Source organism: Manis pentadactyla, chromosome 9, assembly GCF_030020395.1.
Source record: "Manis pentadactyla isolate mManPen7 chromosome 9, mManPen7.hap1, whole genome shotgun sequence".
Lineage (NCBI taxonomy): Eukaryota > Metazoa > Chordata > Mammalia > Pholidota > Manidae > Manis > Manis pentadactyla.
In genome coordinates this window covers 90858713-90880660 of record NC_080027.1, presented here as the reverse complement: position 1 = coordinate 90880660, position 21948 = coordinate 90858713, and the positions used below count along the sequence as shown (strand labels likewise).

The 21948-nt window shown below is 44.0% G+C and overlaps 1 protein-coding gene across 6 annotated transcripts in view; it reads right to left on the bottom strand.

The window, feature by feature from the left end:
- Positions 1 to 2393: 2393 nt before the first annotated feature.
- Positions 2394 to 21948, bottom strand: part of DISP1 (dispatched RND transporter family member 1) — a 300241-nt gene continuing 280686 nt past the window's right edge. For all 6 annotated transcript variants that reach the window (XM_057507787.1, XM_057507788.1, XM_057507790.1 and 3 more), the window contains 5 exons: positions 18241 to 18364; positions 17316 to 17443; positions 16905 to 17002; positions 14457 to 14554; positions 2394 to 7774 (listed from right to left, as the gene is read on the bottom strand). In XM_057507787.1, the coding sequence (XP_057363770.1) occupies positions 4199 to 7774; positions 14457 to 14554; positions 16905 to 17002; positions 17316 to 17443; positions 18241 to 18364 (4024 nt within the window). In that variant the 3' untranslated portion in view covers positions 2394 to 4198. The remainder of the gene's footprint in view (positions 7775 to 14456; positions 14555 to 16904; positions 17003 to 17315; positions 17444 to 18240; positions 18365 to 21948) is intronic.

Below are 21948 nucleotides of genomic sequence, written 5' to 3'. Positions count from 1 at the left end.
TGGCAGATATAGATGCTCACCATCAGCCAAATGCTGGCAGTACCCAGGAGGGCATGTGTTCCAAGTGGTCCTCTTAACTTGGGTCATGGACTCACCCTCTTACTCAAGGTCACCCCAAAAGAATGTCCAGGCAACTCAATTCCTTTTGTGCTATGATTTCTGATTACAGAACATCACAGCTCTATTCCATGTCCTCTTGAAGACTCAGAACAGCACCCTCATGCCCCGAATCTCAGGAAGGACTTACTTATGGCAGCAAATATCCACCAGGCTCTGCTGAGCAAACTGTCCTGTTGGCACTGACATCGTCAAGGTCATGCCCTAATGACAGCTTAGGGAGCTGACAAACGGTGTCGATCCTTAATGAGGGGTTTGTGTGTGTGCACGCTGTGGCTTCTAAGGCTAATGAGAATTTAAACTTTTTTTTTGGCCTCAAAAAGTCCAAATTTAAGGCAGTTAAACACTGGTAAAAACAGAAGGCACAAGGTTCTACTAATCAACCATGCATACTCTCATTACTTATCTTTTCTCTATATATTTAATGCAAATATATGACACCTCTTAGTGTACAAAATCAAGCATTAACAAAAGTGGCTGTTTTACAAAAACACTGTAGATTCACATAACAACTGGAAATGAACAACCCAAATGCCAACATACATTTTAGAAATGTCCACTATGGTCTCATGGGTATTTGTACATGACAGTTCATTCTGCATTAAAAAAAAAATCGCCCCGTGATTTCAACAAATTTCTACTTTCATGGCTCTGTCTGAGTCTTATGAAAAAAATCCAATTGAGTCTTTGGTTATTTTTTTAACTTAAGCTAAATTTTTTTCTTCTAAAATGACTCTCCTTATTAAAGAGAAAAGGCACAGCTGTTTTCTAAGCCATTGTTTCCTCTCATTTCATTCAGAAACTGTCCTAACTGCCAGTGGAAAGATGGTTTCCATGTGAATTAGGAACATTTCTGAACCTTCTGTAAGACTCATTTGTATGTAAAACTACTCTTCAAATCACGCATTGCAAAAGTTGTGAAGTTTAGAATGATGAAGGTCAGGGCATAGATTATTTCCAAGAAATTTAATATAATAACAGCACAACTTTAAATAATATTGTTTTAGAAGGATGTGCATTTTAGAGTGATTACACATAAGAAACGAATACACACAGATGAAGCTGTGCAGCTTATTTTACACAGTACGGCTCTTCTCTGTGAAAAGCTTTGTGCTTTTGGCATGTTCCACTTTCCAATCAAGTAGGGATTTAAAAAGTGACTCTGAAGGGAAGAAGCCAGGAACAAATTTGGTAACGTGGACTCAAGCCTAAAAGGTGTGTTCTGCTGCAGCAATGGAGATCTATGCACATCCTCTCCATAAGTAAACGCCCGCCAAGCCAACGATATTTCATGGGAAAGGGTCCTCTCAGCCTCTCATCTGCTTTGCAGTTCTCTAGAAGACAATAGGTGAAATTTCTTTGTGAAACAGCTAGAAATAGTGACCTTTTGCTGCCCAGGAGAGAGGAATTAAACAAAAACAGAAACAAAAAGCTTTCTAGTCCCACCTAACAAATTCTTTAAAAAATTCCTGCATTGAAAACATAATCAACTCAAAGTCTAAAGTCTGTAGAAGTCTGTGTGAAAAGGCCTTCCAGGCAAATTCAAGGTTCTGGCTAACTAGGCAGGCATCGGGCCTCTCCTGGGGACTTGGAGCCAGGGCAGGAGCCCCGGGGAGAAGACAAAGACATCTCCTCTCCTAAGTTCCTTTCACCCCAGGTTTTATTTCTAAATGAGATGACACTCAGCTCACAGGGGAGCCTCTCTGGTGAGATGTCTGTAAGGACGTTTGGTCTCCTTTCGCCCTAAAATTCAATCTGTCTGTGCCGAGAAGAAAAAGTGCCTTTGGACCACTGAAATTACACCAGCCAACTTTATGGTTACACATTTCATAAGAAAAACAAAGAATCCTGCGCTGGTCTGCTGTGAGTCCTATTTTCAAGTGTTCTTCCTCCCCCAACCCCCTCCTCAGGGGTCCAACAGAAGCAAGTGCAGTGGGAGGACACACACCATCCCAAACTGCAGAGTAAAACCTGCCTGGCAGCTGCATGGGTGAGACACCCGAGGGGTGGGGTCCCTCTGTAGTGGCCCCACAGTGGGGTCGTCCACTCGAGCCCCACATTGGGCACCAGATGTAGCACGTTTTCTTTGGGTGACATGAGAGAACAAAAAACACAGACAACACAGGCAGACAGACAATGGCTGCAGCCCCGATGTGGTGCAGCACCTTTATTTTTATACTGCCTTTCTTGGACCTCAGCCAAGTGCTATACTCATCTTTCTCTTCTCATGGGGGGACAGGCCAGAGCACCTTGTTGATTTTCTTAGAAGCTGCCTGGAAGCAGGGGTGGTGTTTTCACACATCCTCAAGGTCTCCCTATTTTCAGAGTGAGGCGTCTTGGCTTGTTTTCAAGGACAAGATATGTTTTTGTGCGCAGATAACTTCCAAGGACTGCACTGGTTGTTCTCAAGCTGGTGCTTTCCCATGCTGCATTCAGACATGTAAGAAGACACAGGCTGTCCCCTACACCCTCTAAGCTGCAGGAGCCATGTTGTCCTTCCCTATGTGCACCAGCGGAAGGCCTGGCTGTCCACTGTGCAGGGTCTGCTCACCTGGCCTTTCCAGAGGGGAACCTAATAGTTCAGCCAGTGTTTTAAGCTTAAAATCTGGTGGTGGGAAGGACAGCTGAGTGAACTGGGCATGTTAGTGGGAGGGCATGACAGCTGTGTCCACGCATCTTTAGGGATCCCTTGCAGCAGGAAAACGGCAGGACAACAGGGCTGAGCTCCACCCAGGTTGTCCTGTAGTGAGCGCCTTGTGCCGGAGGTAACAAAGCAAAAGCTACAAGGCTACCTAACAAAAATGTGGATTGGGGCAGGTGGGCTGGCACCAGGGATCCATAAGCTCTCTTCCAACTCTTGACGGTTTTTTTCAGGCCCTAATATGAAAAATAATATGCAGATCTAATTTGGAAAACTATTCTTCAAAATAACTAATACAATTTTTGGAAAGAACACTGCATTTAGAAGTATTTCCACCGGTGTTCTTTCAGAGGACCAAATGGGAGGCAGAGTTCCATAGCGAGGCAGAGTGCAGAGGGACCTTGGCAGGGGTCTGGGGGCTCGGCCGGATGACTCCTATGTGGACAGCTCAGTCACTGCAGACTGATCCGACAAGAGATACACAGGTATCACTTAAGTTTCTCCCTGAGACTCAGCGTTTCCAGGTGTTAGCTGCACAATAAAATTCCCGTTCACATCTGGAGACACTGGTTAACATGGGAGAAGGCAGCTGTCTGGACATGTCCCCATCGGGGCAAACACGGAAGCAAAAACCTCACAGAACCAGTTCCCTTCCTCTGATACTCTGGGAGTTAGACTCATCTGATCCTGGTCTACCTTGGGCAACATGCAACCAACTCTAAAAAGGGCTGTCACATCTCTCCACTTGTGCTTTTCCTTCTGTGGCACTAACACAATGGTTGCCTGATGGAGGAGGATGCCTGTGACTCCAGGTGAATAGATTTAATGACCGAACAACTATACACTGGGGCTAATGTGGAAAAGGACACCAATTTGCATGAGTGTATTATTGGCTTCAACTCCTCATGCAGACAGTGGGATGGACTATTAACATGCTTGGCAATCTATATTTTAAATGAGGCTTCACCAAAAATACACATTTTAATGCTGTTTAGTTCCTGGCTTCCATCTGAAGTGGCTCTTTTCAAATTAGTTTATGTTGAGCAATTGAAAGTCCCAATTATTGACACCACATGCACCAGAATAAGGAAATCAGGAGATGCTACTGCCAGGGGGAACCACAACCTCTGGTAATTCAAACTCTAAATCTTACTCACTGCTGTGTGAGGGGAAAGAGAGACAATTATTTTCCAAGCCAAGTATAAACATAAAAACAGCTGTACCTTTTGAAAATATAAAGCCCAATAACCGGCTAACACTCTAAGTGAGTTTGCTGATTGTTCACATAGAACATAGATATTCCATGATTTTTAAACAAAGTGAAACATGCTGGTTCCTGTCTTGGAGTCCCTTTCTAAATGATGGATTCCACCTCTACTTCAAAGGAACGATGGAGGCACTGGTTCTTAATTTAATACTGTATTTATTAAAGTGTTTTCATTAACAAACTGCCACAGAAAGTTCTGAGTGTGTTACCACTGCAGGCACGCTGGCATTGGTGTCTGGCGTTTGGCAGTCCACAGAATTGCACTTTCCTCTCATGATTCTGCAGCAACTTTGCGGGTTGTCTGGGCAGGACCTGCACCCAGCCTCCCCTAATAAATGGTTAAATGTAAACCTTGGTTCACCCTGACTTAAATGTTCTGAGTTCACCACCCCGTCGGTCTGTGCCAGGCCAGGCTCAGCTTCCCTCCCCGCCTTGCTGTGCTGATTCACGAATCTGCTGTCCTTGCTCTTGGCCCCACCACACACCTCCGAAGTCCCTGCATCTCTATTTTTACAGAGTACCCTTTGGTTATTCTCAGGATCACAGCATGCTTTTGGTAAAGATCCAGCACTTCTGCTGACAAATGACAACTCTGACACCTTCGGAAGATGCTCCTCTGTGCTCTGAAGATTGTGGATACTGGGCTTACCAGCATTTTGTTGGACCTGAGAGTGCTGCACCGGCTGGAGGAAGAAACCCCGAGGTGGGGGATTCTCCCTCCCGGGCAGTCTCACTCTGGCCTGTAAGCAGAGGCTGGGGTGCATATGTGGGATGGGAGGCACGACGGCCTCAGGGGCCTGGTGTGAGGCTCTCAGGGGTGCCGTGCTGTCTGGGACAGGCAGGAAGCTGCCCACAGTAGGAGTGCACTGATGGCACATGCTATCCCCCAGCTCCTGGCAGGAGTGTGGACCGCACGTCAAATGTCTGCAGGCATTTGGGCAGCTGGGTCTCAGATTCACAGGGAAGTGACACCTGGCGTGCTGCCCAGAAGGGGGCTGTAGTGAAGTGGAGCCAGCCTTGTCAGTGGGGCCCTTGTAAGCCATGAGTTGAGGCAACCCTGAACGCCTCACCCGGCTGTTAAGCTCAGAACACATACGGGTCTCTTCATACGTGTTTGTGTTCTCAGAGGCAGCACAGCTGTGGGATGCCAGTGGCTCCAGTTGGTAAAACTCAGGCTGCATTTCAGACTTTTGGCCTGTGGGATCTAAATGAAAGGCCCTCACAGCACAGACTTTGCTCTGCCCCTTGTCTCCAGGATGTTGAGATGAGGCAGGTGAGAAGGCGCTGCACTGGAGCCTCTCAGGTAAGGGGATCTGACCACAGGTGCCCTGCGGCCCAAGGCACCGGCACAGGCACTGGAAGAAGAAGGTGGCAAAAGCCCAGCTGACACACATGGTGAGCATCAGGAAGGTGCCCAGCTGGGTGTAGGCCAGCACCGTGGACGGCATCATCATGGCCCCAGCCACAAAGGTAGTCAGAGCAGCCATGGCAATGGCGGAGCCCATGCGGCTCAGAGAGAAGATCACCTTCCCCTCGCGGTCAGCATCTGGGGCCAAGCGGTAGGCGACCCCATAATGGACGGCAAAGTCTACGGATAAACCGACTGCCACCGAGATGGTGACAGACTCCAAAACATTTAGCTCCCAGCCCAGCAGGACGAGAGAAGCAACAGTGACAAATATGGTGCCAGCTATTGACATGATAGCATAGAGGCTTATGGCAATGTTCCATGTTGTGAGCAGCATTACACTAAATGCAACAGCCACAGACAGCCCCATGGCAATGAGGGTGCCATCTGAGAGGCTGTCCTGTAGGTCATAGAACTCCAGGCTGCTGACAAACCAGCCATTGCCAAGGCCCTCGGGGGCAGAGCGCAGCTCACTGGAAATCCATGTGTCCACCTCTTTATAAAACTGGTGCATCTTCTCGTAAGCCAGTGTGAAGAGGTAGGTGCTTTGGAACTCCAGCACTACCGCCCTGATGGTATCATTGCCATCAAACCTTGGCCCTGGGGTTCTGCTGTCCAAATGGTAGCCTGTACTCCTTTCCAGCTCCATGATGGCTCTCTTAATGCACAGCTCAAAAACCTCCTGCTTGTAGGGGAAGCTCCAGTGGCTGCAGCAAGGGTATAGGGCAGGCTCATCGCAGTCCTGGTTCTCCATCCACTGCTTGAAGGTCTCAATGAAGCAGCTGGTGAAGTCCTGGTCATCAGTCTGGTAGAAGAAGGTTTGATTTCTCAATTTCTGGCAGAAGTGCAAAATCCAGACCTGGGAAGCTGGGCTAGCAATGTTAAAGCTGCTATCTAAGGTCAGCCGCCCCTTACTCTTGGGGTTCAGGGGATTGCCATTGTCCTGCGGGGACACGCCCCAGACCACCGTGATGGGCATGTGCAGCTCCTCCCCATGGTGAGCGCGTTCAAACATGAAGAGCTTTTTGTACTCAGCGTCGTACCGTTCAAAGGGGTGAGATGCCCTGAACACCTGGAACTCAGACAGCTCCAAGGAGGGCAGCTTCATCTTTGGATTCACACACACGATGTAGGCCCCGCCTGCGGTCAGGGCAAGGAACCAGAGCAGCCAAAGGTAGCGAAACTTGATGACAACACACGGCAGCACTTTCTCAAAGAAGACTCGAGATGCTTCTGAGATGGCACAAAGCACTTGGTGGCACTTCTGGCAGGCCACGGTCCAGCAACTTTTGGGGCCATACACCTGCTGCTGGGGCTTTCTGAAGCAACTGAATATATTGAGCAGATATCTCTCGTGCAGAACCACCACTGCTGGAAGCCACGTGACCATCAAAACATAGTTCACCAAGATAGCTGTGCCTGCATAGACCCCGAAGCACCTGATGGCTGTGATGTCACTGACATAGTTTGCATAAAAGGCAGCTGCCGTAGTGAAGCTGGTGACGAACATGGACAGGGCCGCGTGCTGCAAGGCGGTGCGCACTGCCTCCGAGGTTTCACCATGCGGCTGGTCAAACTTGGTGTAGTTCCAAACATCGCATAGGACGAATGCATCATCTGCCCCAATTCCAACCAAAATAATGAGTGCAGTGAGGTTCATAAAAGGAAAAAATTCGAAGTTAAATACTACACGGTAGAGAAAATAGGACACGATCAAGGAACTGATGATTGCAAATGCTGTCATCAGAGTGATGAACATGGACTTGGTGTAGACACACATGACCAGAAGGACGACAGCCATGGCGATGGCGGGATACACAGTGTCCATCAGAAGGTAATCCTGAAACAGACTGTGCTTGATACCAAATTCAATCCCGGTGATGGTGGTCACACCATCAGAGGAGTTCCAGTTTTCAAAATTGTCCACGTAAATGCTGACCATGCTCTCACCTTTCTCGGTGGGCGAGAAGAGCATGCTGTACCGCAGAGCTGGTACTGACCTGGCTGCCTGTGGGCTCATGAAGTCCTTGTCCACCAGGTAATGGAGGATCTGGTACACGGCGTTGTACTTGGTGCACTTGCGCGGCACGCTGGTGCACTTGAGCTGGTCCTTCCGTCGAGCCACTGTGTCCCAGCAGTCTGGCTGCAGACTGCCATTCTGATAGTGTCTGGCACAGGCCCGGAGCAGCTTCAGGGTGTGAGAAACATCCCTCTCCACAATCTTCTGACAGGACGACCTGTTGTTCAGAATGGCGATGTAGTTTCCCAGTGTCCAGCTGGGGCAGCAGGATGCTGCAGAGGTCCTCTGACAGAGGTCACCAAACTGGGGGTGGGCTCTGATCTGCAGAGACAGATGCAGAAGGACCAGCCTTTAGGTGGCTCACTGACAGGTCCCAGCCAAGGCGGCCTCGAAGTGCGAGGGTCACACAAGTCAAGCAACCATCCTCTGGGCAACTATAAGTGTGCACATGGGGTGGGGTTTCCTCACACTCCCTGCCAACACTGCCTTATCAGCACAGAGTCCTCGCTAGGCCACTTTATTCTGAACAAACCACTGTTTAGGGAGGACTACATGGGCGAAGCAACTTCAACCAATGCTGGTTTGGTTTAAAAAAGGAGACAAAATGAATGTTATTCAGTAAACAAGCCTTTTGAAAGCTATCTTAAAAAGCAATAAAATGGACAGACTGTGAGGCTTATGTGTGTATCCACAGGATTCGTTAAGAGAACAGTCCAATTGATAAGTGAAATAATGTGTGGCTTTGCCTAAAATGTCTGCTGAGCAGCATGAAGTTTTTGGTGACAAAGGTGCTATATCTCAATCAACTCAGCTGGAAGCAAAGATGATATTCCCTAGAATACTGTCCAGTGACTGACACATGACTCTGATGATATCAGAAGCTCTGGGGTCAAAGAGACATGAAAGACCTGGAATAAAACCATTTCCTGAAAATGAGAACAGGGCAATGTTTCTAAATTAAAGTCGTGTGTGTGTGTGTGTGTGTGTGTGTGTGTGTGTGTGAGATTTTAAATACATACGATTAATAAAATAAACATTAAAGAGGAGTTTCATTCTTTCTTCTACAGCCATAAAGGCTTATTCCAGTTGGCTAAACCCTTCCGGGGAACTTTCTCTTTGTTAAATGGGCCTGCTGCCAGCCAGCACATACAGCTCAGGGTTTGATGTGTCAGCATCTCCTTTAGGACCCTATTCCTGGGGAAGAGTTTTCTTCTTGGGACTTATTGTTATGGAAACTTGTAAACCTGTTCCAGTGCCAAATCTGGCATTGCACACAAGTCCAGTGCCCTAAAACTCTACCAATCACACAAGTGCCCCACTGAGGGTGAGATGAAGTGTTCCCTTTCTCCCGAGCCTGCCAAATGCCTCTCTTAAGTGCCAGAGCCAAGGATTACCCACTCCTTTCACTTTCCCTCACCTATTTACCAAAGGTTGTTCTGGGAAAGAAACTCTGAAGTCCACGAAGGGCGTGAACGCTTTTTCTCTAGTAGGATTAAAACCATTCTTTCTTTACCTTTGTTAGAGCAGACTTTATCATCATGCACTGAAATATGTTTTCAAAGTAGAGATGTTGGCACAAATCCATCTCTTTGTAACTTAGACTTTCCAAGAACCACGGGGCTTATAATGCGCTCAGCCCTGCTCTCCAGGTGCCGTAGGGACTAATCTTGTCAGGGGAGGTGTCCAGGAAACAAGATGGGGTCTGTAGGGAACTGATGGCATGGGATGACCTGCACATGAGAATTCATTATACTATTCTACTTTTTCACTGTTTGAAAATTTCCATAATAAAAAGTAGTGTGTGTGTGGTTTTTTTTTTAAAGATACTCTATTGGGGGCAAAGAAAAAATTATTCAAATGTACTAAAGTAATACTTATTTTAACAAAGGCTTAATTTTTAAGCTCATTTCTAAAGAGCAATAATTACTTGACATTTTATAAAACAGGATAATTGATATTTAATTGTTTCCACATAAAAACATTCACATAGGCTAACTCAGGGAAAACTGAGTTAGGCAATAACAGGAAACCCCGGGATGGCATCTCTCTCATTTCCATGGCAGATACGCAGTTTCATACCATGAAGAAATAACGCTCAAGCCCCTGGGGTCAGCCTGGTGAAAGATAATGGGACCCCAACATCTGAGAGTTTTCAGAAGGAAGAAAATGAACTGTGTCCATTAGGAAATCCTCTAACAGCAAGAAGGAACATATTTAAAGTTGATGAAATAGCCAAATGCCAAAGACAAAGGAAGTAAGGTTGCCAACCAAAACTGGGAAAGAAAGCACAGAGTTCTGTCCTTGAATAACCTCTTCAGGTAATAGCAGGGTTTTCTCATGTGCATGTTTGGCAAAAGACTAAAAAGTTAGACATGATAAATACAGACCAAATTCTACTTTGACGGCTGCTATCAAAAATCAATCCTAGGGAGCTTCTGGAAAACCAAATCTCAAATTCAAACGTTGTGTTGGCTGATGGACCACCTTTGGAAACAGTATTTGAGGATCTTACAGGGTGTGATGTAAGGACAGGAGAGATATGGTGACTGGCCCTCCTCACCCTGAGCTGGGTGCCATTGCCCTGAATCTAAAGACATGGAGCTTGAAGAACTGTCTAGACTTTCAGGGAGCAAGGCCATGGGTTCCCATCTATCTACCTGTTCCAAAGAAAAAAGTATTTATTGAGCACATACACAAGATGAGTAAGTGGTCCTGAGCCTTTGAGTAGCTCACAGTGAGGCAGGGAAGTAAGACAAGAAAGTTGGTAATTATAATCCAACATGAGAAGTAATGCTAAGTGTGGTCCAGCAGACCTGTGGCAGGTGCTGAGGTGGTTAAGCGGGGTGGTACAGTAGTACCAACCCAGTGGTGTGACAGAGATGACTGTGTCTCACTGTGGGCCTAAGGAGACTGGCAAGCAGGTGGCTGTATTTCTGCCATATTTTCTGAGAAGCGATTCATAGAAATGATTTCAAAATCTTTTAAGTTTATGAAATTAAGAACAGTTAGTGAGAGCACTTTCTTCTAACTCTCACGAGGAATACAGTCCTTTCATTATAGCTGTTCACAAATTGGATGTGTTAGGGAATCATTTTGCTTATGCGGTTATAAGCTATCTTTGCAACTTAGTAGCAAGGGTGAAGCTGACTTAAAATATGGAGTAAAGGAAGAGAAGAGAAAAAAAGAAGAAACCAGCAGAGTTACAAATGGTCACTCTAACAGTACTGGCTGAGCTGGATACTGGAGGAGGCTGAGGAAAAAACAGACTAAGCTCCTAATACCAGGTCAGCTGACTGCCCATCTCTCTTTTCCCAGGTGACAAAGTGCCTCAGTATTCAGAGTTTAAGGAAGCCTTGGGAGCTAAGAAACAGCCAAGGCTCCACCATCCTCTTTAAAACAAGCAGCAGGAACACATTTCTGGGGTCTTCTCAGCTTCACAGGCTCCAGCTGTCCACAGAAGGTAGCCTGGTAAACAGGGACTTAGGCACTAATCTCCAATCTCCTTCACAAGCCGACTCCTCAGAGCTCAAACTTCTTCAATGTGCAAAGACTAAGAAACAGGGTAAAGGGTTTCTGGTAGAGTCAAGATCAGAGAAACACAGGTTACTAATGAGTGCTGCCAGCCAAGGTGCCCTCAGGATGCCAAAGGGCAGAAGGACAGCATGGAGGCCTGGGGATCAGCTAAGGCTCCCTTGGAAAGAGTCAGACAACAAGCATGTCCCTGAGTAGGTAAGCAGAGGCACTAGACATGGGAGCCATGCTCTCTGGAAGCCATGCCTGTGGATTATGAGCCCAAGTGGTTTGAAATTTAAATGGATCTGGAGTCTGAACTCATGTGCTGTGAACACAGGCAGGAGGCAGTGGGAATATCTGGGCTTGCTGAGCTATTACACAGATTACTAGATGTCACCTGGAGTCAACCCACCCTCCACTGGGCTTTCTGCTCTATGTCACTTGGCACGTGTCCCATTCAACCTGATAGGTGTTAATAACCGAGCGCTTTAGTACAACAGCTATTATCCAAGGGGAAAAGGGAAAGGCTGCCTGGTGGATTCCGGACACAGTTTGCCCAAACCACGACCACAGCAAATTGAAGTCTTCAAAGGGTCTTGAGCCAAGAGACTCCGAAAAGGTACAGTGATAATCTGAAATCTGGCCTGTTAACCAGTGGTTATTATTTAGGCTATCATTGAATAGATTATGAGAAAGCCTTATGATTCTGGGCTCATAGAAGAGTTTGGGACTAGAACACAAAGGTGTTTGCAATTGGTAAAGAGTATTTAACTTAACAAGTTAAAATGGTGACTTTGCTCTGTGAGGTAGAGTTTTAGGCCCCGATTATCTATTCCCGTGTTGGTGTGGATCTGTAACTGACTTGACTGCATTCACTCAGACACGTGCCTTAGGTCTGCTCCTCAGAGTTCCAGAAGAGGACCACGGTGCTTGCTGTGTTCCTGCCAGGAATTACAAACTTGAACCCACAGCTTGAACCCAATTCTTACTATAAATACTCAGACAGGCAGAGCACATCTCTTCCTTCAGAAAGTCTAAATTTTACAAAAGCACCAAGCCAAACTTAAAAGCCCCATACCTAGATTTCATTGCCCTTAACCCCTTGTGGAAATCTTCTGCTATGAAGCTGTCCTGCTTCCAGCCCACCTGAGGCATGGTTTACAGACCAGCTAAGATCCCAGCCTGCACCTCCAGGCAGCATGCTGCCAAGAAGCCTGTACACGTTGCCCTCTGATGAAGGCTGTGGAAACAGCCCTCTCCTGTCTGCCTACAGGGCAAGTTGGCCTTCTCTAAAAAACCAGTATATTACCCTATTTATGTAAGTTTTGTCCCCAACTGTGAATTCCTTTTTGCTCTGGCTGCCATGGAGGCTAGAGACAAGTTCGCAGCCACCACAAACAACCACCCAGGACTGTGGGGTACGCATTGCTGTGTGAAATCGCATCCTCAGCTTCCTTATTTCCTCCCATAGTGTTCCTTTCATGTGATTCAACTTACTCATCATATCCTTTCTGTAAGCAGCCTGTAGTTGCTGATTTTTATCACCTGGTACCTACATGAAACAATATACAGCTTCCTCTTGTGGAAATTATGGCAGCCAGCCCTGCTTACCGGCTTGGGGGTCTAGAGGTACTCACGGGATAAATCGCTAGCTCTTAAAAAATATACCACTCTAGGCCTCTGAGGTTCACTTGAGGGAGAGTGGCAAGTATAATAAAACAAGATGAAATGAAATGGGTTATTTATCTTCTTCACTGCGGAAGCATAAAGTACAGTGGGTAAAGACACAGGCTCTGGAGTTAGACTTGGCCGGGTTCAAATCCTGCATCTGTCGCTTAACCTGTGTACACTTTCCTACCTATAAAATTGGCAAAATAATATTTTAATTCATAATGCTGCCATGAGGACTAAATGAAATAATCCATGAGAATATTTACAACACTTCCTGATAAATATCAACACCAGCTATTGGTTAATTGCTTCCAAGTCTTCAGAGGAGGGAAGGTCTAAAAAATCACCTGCAAAGGCAGGAAAATGACAATGGAAAGGCACACGAGCTAACCACCTGTTCTCATCAAAAGTGTGAGTACAAAGTAGCCAGACTGGTTACTTTCTCTAAGGTACCTTCTCCCTATTAAAGGTGTTACAAATTGCAAGGCCCCAGGTCGGCTGTGCGGATCTAAAATACCAGGCATGGGGCTTGCCCACAGCAAGCTCTGTACACATTTGCTCATTGGTAACTTTCTATCCGAGATGGGCCTAACACAGGACAAGGAGAAGTAAGTTCATGGCTCCAAATAATGAGCTGAGAGCTGCTGAAGAGAAGATAATAGGGCAGACAAAAACCAACCACTGTTAGAAGCCCTGGTCAGTTTGTAGACAGTTTGTGACTTTGGTCTATTTGGAGTGGACAGAAGAAAGATGGAGCTCGCAGAACATCCTGGAAGCTCAGTGAATGGGAAGCTATTTTCAAAATGTATAAACAGCCTCTCAGAATGAAGAATAAAGTCAGGAAATCTGGGATCCATCAACTAGGTGACCTGGGTGAGCCACTTAGTTCTTGCCAGCTGCATACATCAGCATGGCGAGACTGGCGGGGCTGGGTGACTTTGGAGAGTCCCTTCTACCTGTTCCACCAAACCACCCAGTTGAAGGAACTCATTGATTCCCGGAGACTGCACTGGCTCGCTGGTCCAGCTTTAGCAGGGCAGAGAGCAGACTCCAACTAGCCAGTGATTTATGTTTTAGAGTCATGCTGAGATGGCACCGAGCCCCTTGTGCCTGGTTACTGCCTTGCACGTACCTCAGTGGCATTGGACAGTGGTTCCCACTGGGATAAAGTGCCTCTGAACACAAGAAACCGACAGCTCCTCGGCCTAGCTGCTGACCTCACATTCCTGGTGCTGACATCATCACAGCTCTGCGTGCTGAGGAGGGCTTGTCTTCACGCCTCTGGGAGACCCGGTGCAGACAATCGACTGGTTACACGGACACTTGTTTGTGCCCTTTGATGTCCCCTTCCCCAGCCTGTGCCCTAAATTTCCTTTGAGGTCACCAGCCCAAATGACCCACTGACTGCCAGAGAGGCAGGCATTTCACTCCATAATTAAGATGCTGACAATGCCTCAGGGGGAAATGTAGTGAACAGTGAAACTAGATTAGGAGAGAAGATACAACACAAGAAAAGAAAGAGTCTCAACTATTATCCTGAAAGGAAAAATGCTGTGAAACAATACAAAAGACTATCATGGACAGAGAACATGAGCAGGAGAGAAAAAGAGTTCTTTATTAAGGAAGATAGTATGTTTTAAAGGTCAGGAAACAGAGACACTTGGATCCGGGACCTACAAGAATGCAGAGCTGGTCTGCTGCTCCTGCCTCGGGGGAAGCCCCGCAAGGCCTTCATCTGATCAGACACCAGGGTCAGAGCGAAAGGAGCTTCAAAAATACAACCTTTATGCAAAACACAGTTTAGTTTTACCTTACCTACCCTTAAATTATCTACATTGCACATTGATTTAATGGCAGGCAAATTCCATAATGTCTCCCCTCCAGCTGAAGTGAACACTACCCTGGAATATCGGTCACCTGGTAATATGAAAAAAGAAAATAAAAAGGTTTATACATTATTTATATTTCATAGGACTCAGCATTCAGAAATAATTCAAACTGGAAAACCACAAGGACAATTCCTTCCCTTTGATAAATCTTAGGAGAAAACATGTAAAAAAAAAAAAGGCAAGTTGCAATATTGTCTCAGCTCTGAGCTTCTGTCTACTCACTGTATCTTAAAAACCATAGGAGTTTGGTGACAGGCCTTTCTGAGCAGACTATACTTAGGGAGAACAATCCATAAGGACTCCCAGTGGGAAATTAACTGAATGCTGCCCCTTCATTTCACAGTGCATCCCCATAACTCATTTGCAATCAAAGGATGCTGCCCTGGAGCTATCACGGCTGGATTATGAGCATGTTCACTTTGTCAGTTAATTCGAGAGGGAAGAGGCAGGTGATCAATTTAAAAGCACTAAAAATAGTCAGCTGAGTGTGGAATGCTGGGCAGCATCACAGTCAGTCTGGCACATGATCTCTCTGGTACACCAGAGTCCAGAAAAAGTATTTTGAAAACCATACTAATACAAAATGTATTTCTGAATAAGGGCTGTGGTATGACACACTGGAAAGAGCTTGGTCTGCAGAGTTAGAACTGGTGTGACCAGGTCCTGTCACTTCCTAGTGGGGTGATCTTAGGCAACTGACAACTTCTCTGAGCCTTGGTTCCACGTCTGTAAAATGGAGACAGCAACACCCTTCTCAAAGAGTCGTGAGAGTTAAACGAGAGAATGAGAATTAGGTGCTCAGGAAGCACCATTCCTGTTTCCTCAGTCATTAAAAGAAACAATATGAACCAAGCAAAGCCATGTAGATTGGTTTGCAAAAAAAAAAAATTAAAAAGCCTAATTGTGCTAAGAGTACCAGCTTGCAAATTCATGAATAAAGCTTTATTAAATGAACTTTATTCATGTAATTTTCTTTTGTAAAACTCATCTTCATCAGATGGCTATTGTTTTATGTCAGTTGATTCCTGAAACATTCCATTCTCTTATAGCCAGTCGTAGCTGTACTCAGTGTGGGACCTATGAGACAAATATTTAGGGCTGACTACTGAAATACAAGCAAGACTCTATTTTATGAATTTGCTGAAGTTCTTTCTGGTTAATTTATTAACTAACAGATGTTGATTAAGCAATGGGTAGTAATACTTTGAGAGAAGTAAACTAGACAGAACATGCAACTAACCAGAGTTCAATTTTTCTAGAAGTGGAGAGACAGAAAGAAGTTCCCCATGCTTCCTGAGATCAGTGTAAGATTCTTCCTAATCTCCTACTATTTCTCAATTGCTATATAGTGAAACAGTGTTCAAAATAAAGACCCTGATGCTTGGCAAGATCTAGAAACATCAAGATCCAATCAGGTCTTCTAGTGACCTAAGAAGACAGGAAAATACACATTCTAGAGGGACTTCAATCAACAACAAAAAAAGCTGAAAAAAGAGCTTGAGAGTTAGTACTCAGTAGATCAGACACTGTCACTCCCCCTCATCCTCACTCCTCATCAGGAGGGCTGACCATGGCTTACTACACCCTGCGGGCTTCCTCCAGCCCACACGCCCCTTCCCTAGCAGATGGGCACTAGGCCAATGTGGCTGGAGCAGACTTTGTGCAGTGTATCTGCTGCCAACATTCAGAGACCTGGTGATTCCACATTACATTCTGGATTCCTGATCTCAGGAAAGTTCTTACATTATCTGGGCATCATTTCTTCCAGGCCACATCCTGCTAAAGCCACGTAGCAGCTAATTTTGTTCCCAGGGTAGTTGTTCTTCAGTCCTCCACGCTCTCTACTCCCTAGTGTCACTCATTCATGTGGTCCTGGGCCATTCATGCTTAGGACCTCTGGACCACATTTGGTTCATCTATCTCTAGCCCTAATGACAAGGCAGGCATGAAGAAGGCTATTAATATGTGCCTTCTGAATGCGTCAAAATTAAAAATATTTATTTTTGGTAATATAGTAGATTATTTCAGGGTTCAATCCAAAGTATGTATTTGTTCCTTGATCTAGAATATTTTTTAAGTAGTACAGGGAGTTTAAAAAATGACTTGAAACTCTGGGCAAAGTCAAGGACTTTATTAGATTTATATCTTCCTTAAAACTGAATATAACCCAATCATTCATCTATTTTATTAGCTTTTATTATCGGTACAGAAATTCTGATTAGTGGCTGACTGATGTAGAGAAGTAAAATTACACATTAATTAAGCTACAATCTCTTTAAATATGACAGCAACAGTGAAGCTGACTAGCTGCATATTCCTGCCTAGATTATAATCCCAGGCATGAATTCGAGGGGGTCCACTCATATATGACCACTCACTTGGGACGTCGCAGAAAAAGCTGTCTTTGTGGAAGTTCCAGTCAACTTCTCTTTTCTCTCTTTCATAATGATCATCCGACCATTGATCATCCCGATGGCTGAAACGGAACAACATATTTGATCTTCAAAAAAGTAATAGCTATTCCAAGACTGACCAGCATCCCAGTATAGTAATCCTCAAAGTCACGACCTGTTTCATGCTTGATATCAAGTTGAGAGGATTAATATAAGCAACCAACATTAATATTCTCACTTTTTCATCCTAATACACAAAATCTTAAAAGATGATGGCAACTTAAACCAATTCAGTGGCAAAGGTTTTGAACCATATATTTAATCTTTTTGCTCAGTCAATGTTTAAAAGTGGAATTCATTAAGCAATGATTTGTCTGAAAGTTAGTAAACAATTACCTTTTGGCTTGCTCATCTGCATATTTAAAGGGATAATTTGCCAATGTTGCTTTGTATCCTGTGTTTTTCACCATGTTATTCCATGTGACCAGTCTCTGGCCTATTGCAGTCCCTCTTGGTTCAAAACCCTAAAGCAAAATATTAAATTCCCATTAGTGGGCTTCATTTCAGGCTAAGTAGAGTTGCAACAGCTTGGGAAACAGTGTCAAGGTGATGTATAGCTTTCAATAGAAAATACAGATGTTCCTTACAGCTACTCCAGAGCTGAACTGCTTTAAAACAAGAAGACTTGACATGATAATGATCACCATTTACTGTGACAAAACAGTTTGTTTCTTTGGTATGTTACACAGCTCAGAAAAGAGGAAAAAAACTTACCTGAACCTTCTCTTTCAAATTCCTATCTGAGCATTTAGTAAATACTTATTTTTAGTTATAAAAAATTCCGGTCAAATTAAATTGTGTTATTCATGTTATAGTATTTCACAATGAGCATATTATTGTCCTGGCTCATATTTTCCTGGTTATTCCACTCCAGGGGAACATTTACTTAAAAACAGACTATTTTAGTAATACTGAAATTCCTTTAACTTCTTTGGGGGGAAAGAAGAGACACTTAGTCTTAAAGACTTCATGAAAATATTTTAAAAATATGCACATTCTCTAATTTACTGCTTTTTAGCTTAAACTTGGGGGCCAAGAAACAAAAATTTTGATGGTGAGCAAGTTTCTTGACCTTTTAACACCTGAGAATACAATTAAGACATGTCTTTATTTTTAGGAAAGCAAGCTGTGTACTTGAGAAGGTTTTAAAAGAAATGGGATACTAAATAACAATGTGACATATATTAAAGTAATTAATTTTTTAAGATGACCTTGGGCTAAAGAAAATCAGTCAACAGACTCAGCAGCTCATTCTCCTTACCAGCAATGGGTCAGAGAAGTCCGGAAGCTCTGGCACTAACACTGCCACCAGGGCGCAGACCACGATGAGCACAGTGCACAAGCCCAAGACCACCACAGGCCAGTCGGCTATCAGGGCTGCGTAGCTAGTGGGGAAGTCAGACAGCATGCTTAGCAAGGGAGAGATTTTTGCCACATAAGACAGCAACTTGTTAAATCTTCATATTTCAGACCTAGTACAGGTATTTATCAATAAAAGATCTAATGAGGTGGTAAGTATTTATGTGTAATTACGGTACCTTTGTACAATGATCAATGCCTTCATTTTTGTGATGAACTAGCAGTGGTCATAAGCCACAGGCTGTTGCAAGTCAGAATAAGGTCCATTTCTGACAGATGACATTTTATGTCTACATCTGTGCCTGGGAAAGAGAAGATCTAAGCTCAACACTTCCTACCTAGAAAGAAATACATTTTAACAGAGGATCCGTCCTCCTTGCAGTTTCTTCCAGAACTTCTGCGTCTCCAATTACCTGCTTTCTCCATACTTCTGCTCTATCAGTTGTTGAAAAACAACTCATTCCAGGAACAGGTTCATGTAGTGCAAATCTTAAAAATAACCAAAGCAAACCAAAAGCATGCCGTGAACCTTTAACTCCCCCACCCCAGCTAAAACTGTGATGAACATTACACTGTGAGCTCCCTGGGGATAGAGGCAGCTTTTGGTTTTTTATTTATTTTGTGCAGTATCAGCATGGAGAATAGCACCTTTCAAAAGGTGCTCAATAGCTATTGATCAGACCGGGCCTCCGCTGTCCCGCTGTCCTCCATGGCAGCCTCAGAGACTCCTTTGTAACCAAATCTGCCCAGCCTTCATCGCCTCACTTGCCAGCTCTAGACAGAGGCCAGTTTCTGTGTTGCTCCCAATGCTGGGGACGTGCCTCACCACCCATACACACTGAAGGTCTGCACACCAACTCAGAGCTCAGCACAGGCTGATGAGACTGAACTTTTCTAAAATAAAAAATGTGTTCTGCCAACTTCAGGTTTCTTGAATTTTTATTAGAGAAAAAAAAGACATTTAACTTGTGGTCAAGTGCTCTCACTCTCAGTGACACTGGCTCACTTGGCTGCTGTGGTGGCTGTTTCTGGTTCCTGTGATTCTCATATATTTGAGACTGACTTCTTCAAAATCATGCTGGCAGTTTAAATAAAGCTCTAGATGTCATTCTGGAAAAAGATACTATATGTGTCTAAGAACAGATTGCTGATCTCTCTGCTTTACAGGTTTGGCTTTGTGGGGATACTTACTTCAAATTAAGTTTTAAAGAGGAAATTAAAATATAATCACACTTTAAGGCACACCAGCACAGGCATTTTTCATTGTTGTTAGGAGTTACTCTTAAGAAAATAAAGAATAGTAGCTTGTACTGACTAAGAGTACCAGTTTGCTCTCGTGCTTCACACATATTCAATTCTCACCACAACTTTATGAGATACAACTGAGGCACACACAGGTTAAATAACTTGTAGAGCTAGGACAGCTACAAGATACATAAGTACAGCACGGTGACTATAGCTAATGATACTGTATTGCTTATTTGAAAGTTGCTAATAGAGCAAGTCTTAAAAGTTCTCTTCACAAGGAAAAAGATTCTGTAATTGTGTTTTGCTGGATGTTCTCTAGACTTACTGTGGTGATCATTTCACAATGTATACAAATATCAAATCATGAAACTAATAAAATGTACATCAATTATACCTAAAAAAAAAGAAGTAAAAAAGGCAGGAACCTAGGTAGTCTGGGTCTGGAGTCTGGCTTCTTACCCACTGTGACATCATCTCTTGCTTCAAACACAAGAGAAATAGGACACCAGGAGTAAATTAACTTGCCACAAATGTATGCTTCCCAAGACTCACATTTTTTTTTTTTGAGAGGACATCTCTCATATTTATTGATCAGATGGTTGTTAACAACAATAAAATTCTGTATAGGGGACTCAATGCACAATCATTAATCAAACCCAAGCCTAATTCTCAACAGTCTCCAATCTTCTAAAGCATAACAAACAAGTTCTTACATGGTGAACAAGTTCTTACATAGTGAATAAATTCTTACATGGTGAACAGTGCAAGGGCAGTCATATCACAGAAACTTTCGGTTTTGATCACGCATCATGAACTATAAACAATCAGACCAAGACTCACATTTTGAAATTAAGTTGCTAAGCCATACTAATAGTTAATTTCTCTTTACAGAACCACCTAGATCTGCAGACCTTCAGGTCTAAATATTATTCACTAGATGGCAAATTCTGGATTTAAAAAATCATTAAGGAAAAAGTATGCTAGATAAAATAGAATAACCTTTTGGAAGAATAATTCTGAATGGAATGAAAACACGTAAGTCACAACATGCTGGTTGTAGTTGTTCAAACATAAGCATCAAGTGGTCGGAAGCCTTTGCATTTCTAGAACACACCCAATGCTTGTATTTTTTGTACTTTATTTCCTCCTCCACCCAATGCAAACTAAGATGAAAGTAACTAGTTTTGAAACAAAAAGTCCTTTGTCAGTAGCACATTTGAAACTTTCTGTTCATTGCTTTAGACCTAAAAAGAGTCTTTTACATTTTAAACATTTAAAAAGTCAGCCCTTGAAAATGGCCCCAGGCTTCTACAATTGCTCATTATACTTTATTTTAAATGCATCCATTTTCTTTCAGATGAACCAGAAATTGCGCATTTTTACCTAGAAACATGTTATCAGTAGAGGGCAGTGGACCCCAAATTACTAACTTTTCATACTGTGGTTTAATCTACTCATATAATGACTTTTTGTTTTGTGTTCTTGAAAAATCTGCACATACATGCACAGCAGCCTTAAATACCTGGCTCAGTAATTGCTTTTCTTCCCTTTGAAAACATTTGGTTTTGATTTTACAACACTTCTGTACACCATGTATGTGCACTGCCTACATATGGAAACTTTATAGCATCAGTGGGCTTAGCCCATTTAACCTTATCATATTACAATTCTACTTCCTCACACAGCAGATGGTCCACATGCTAACCTGAGTGACAACCGTTCACACTTAAGAAATGGAGTCACCATCTTGAGGGCATAAGGTGCCATCAGGTAAAGCTTCATCTATTCAGGGCAGATTTCACATGGACAAGTGTTTCCCCTGTGTCCCATGACACTGCAGAGGGTACTTCTGCTCTTCCTGCTGTCTGCATTAAGATGAGCACAGCAATGGGTACTGCATGGAAACAAGCGCTTCATGTACAATGTGAAACACAGACAACAGTTGTGATATTAAGATGAAAACCTAAGAAAGGAAAATTGGAGTTCAGGAAATTACAAAGCCATGCTTTTTCATCGAGTCTGCTGCTGGGGATTCTAGGTTCAGGGTGCGTAACTGACTAAGCTAAGGAATAAAGTACTAGCACAGTATTTTCTTTGTAAAGTGAGCCACATGTGCATTAAAGCCCTGTCACAGGGTGATTCCTTTCACTGTAATTGCTCTCCTGCATCATATAGTACTTGTCTTTCACCCTCCTGTTCCAATTTGGGAATCTTTAGATAACACACAACATAACTGTAGGTGCAGTCTGCCTCTGCAACACCTGGGGTAAAGCAGACAGCTGTTCCCAGTGAGCAAGCAGGGGTCCTACCCCTGCACCAGCACCCATGTTAGGGCCAGCGGCGCCATCCAGCGCGGCTGTCT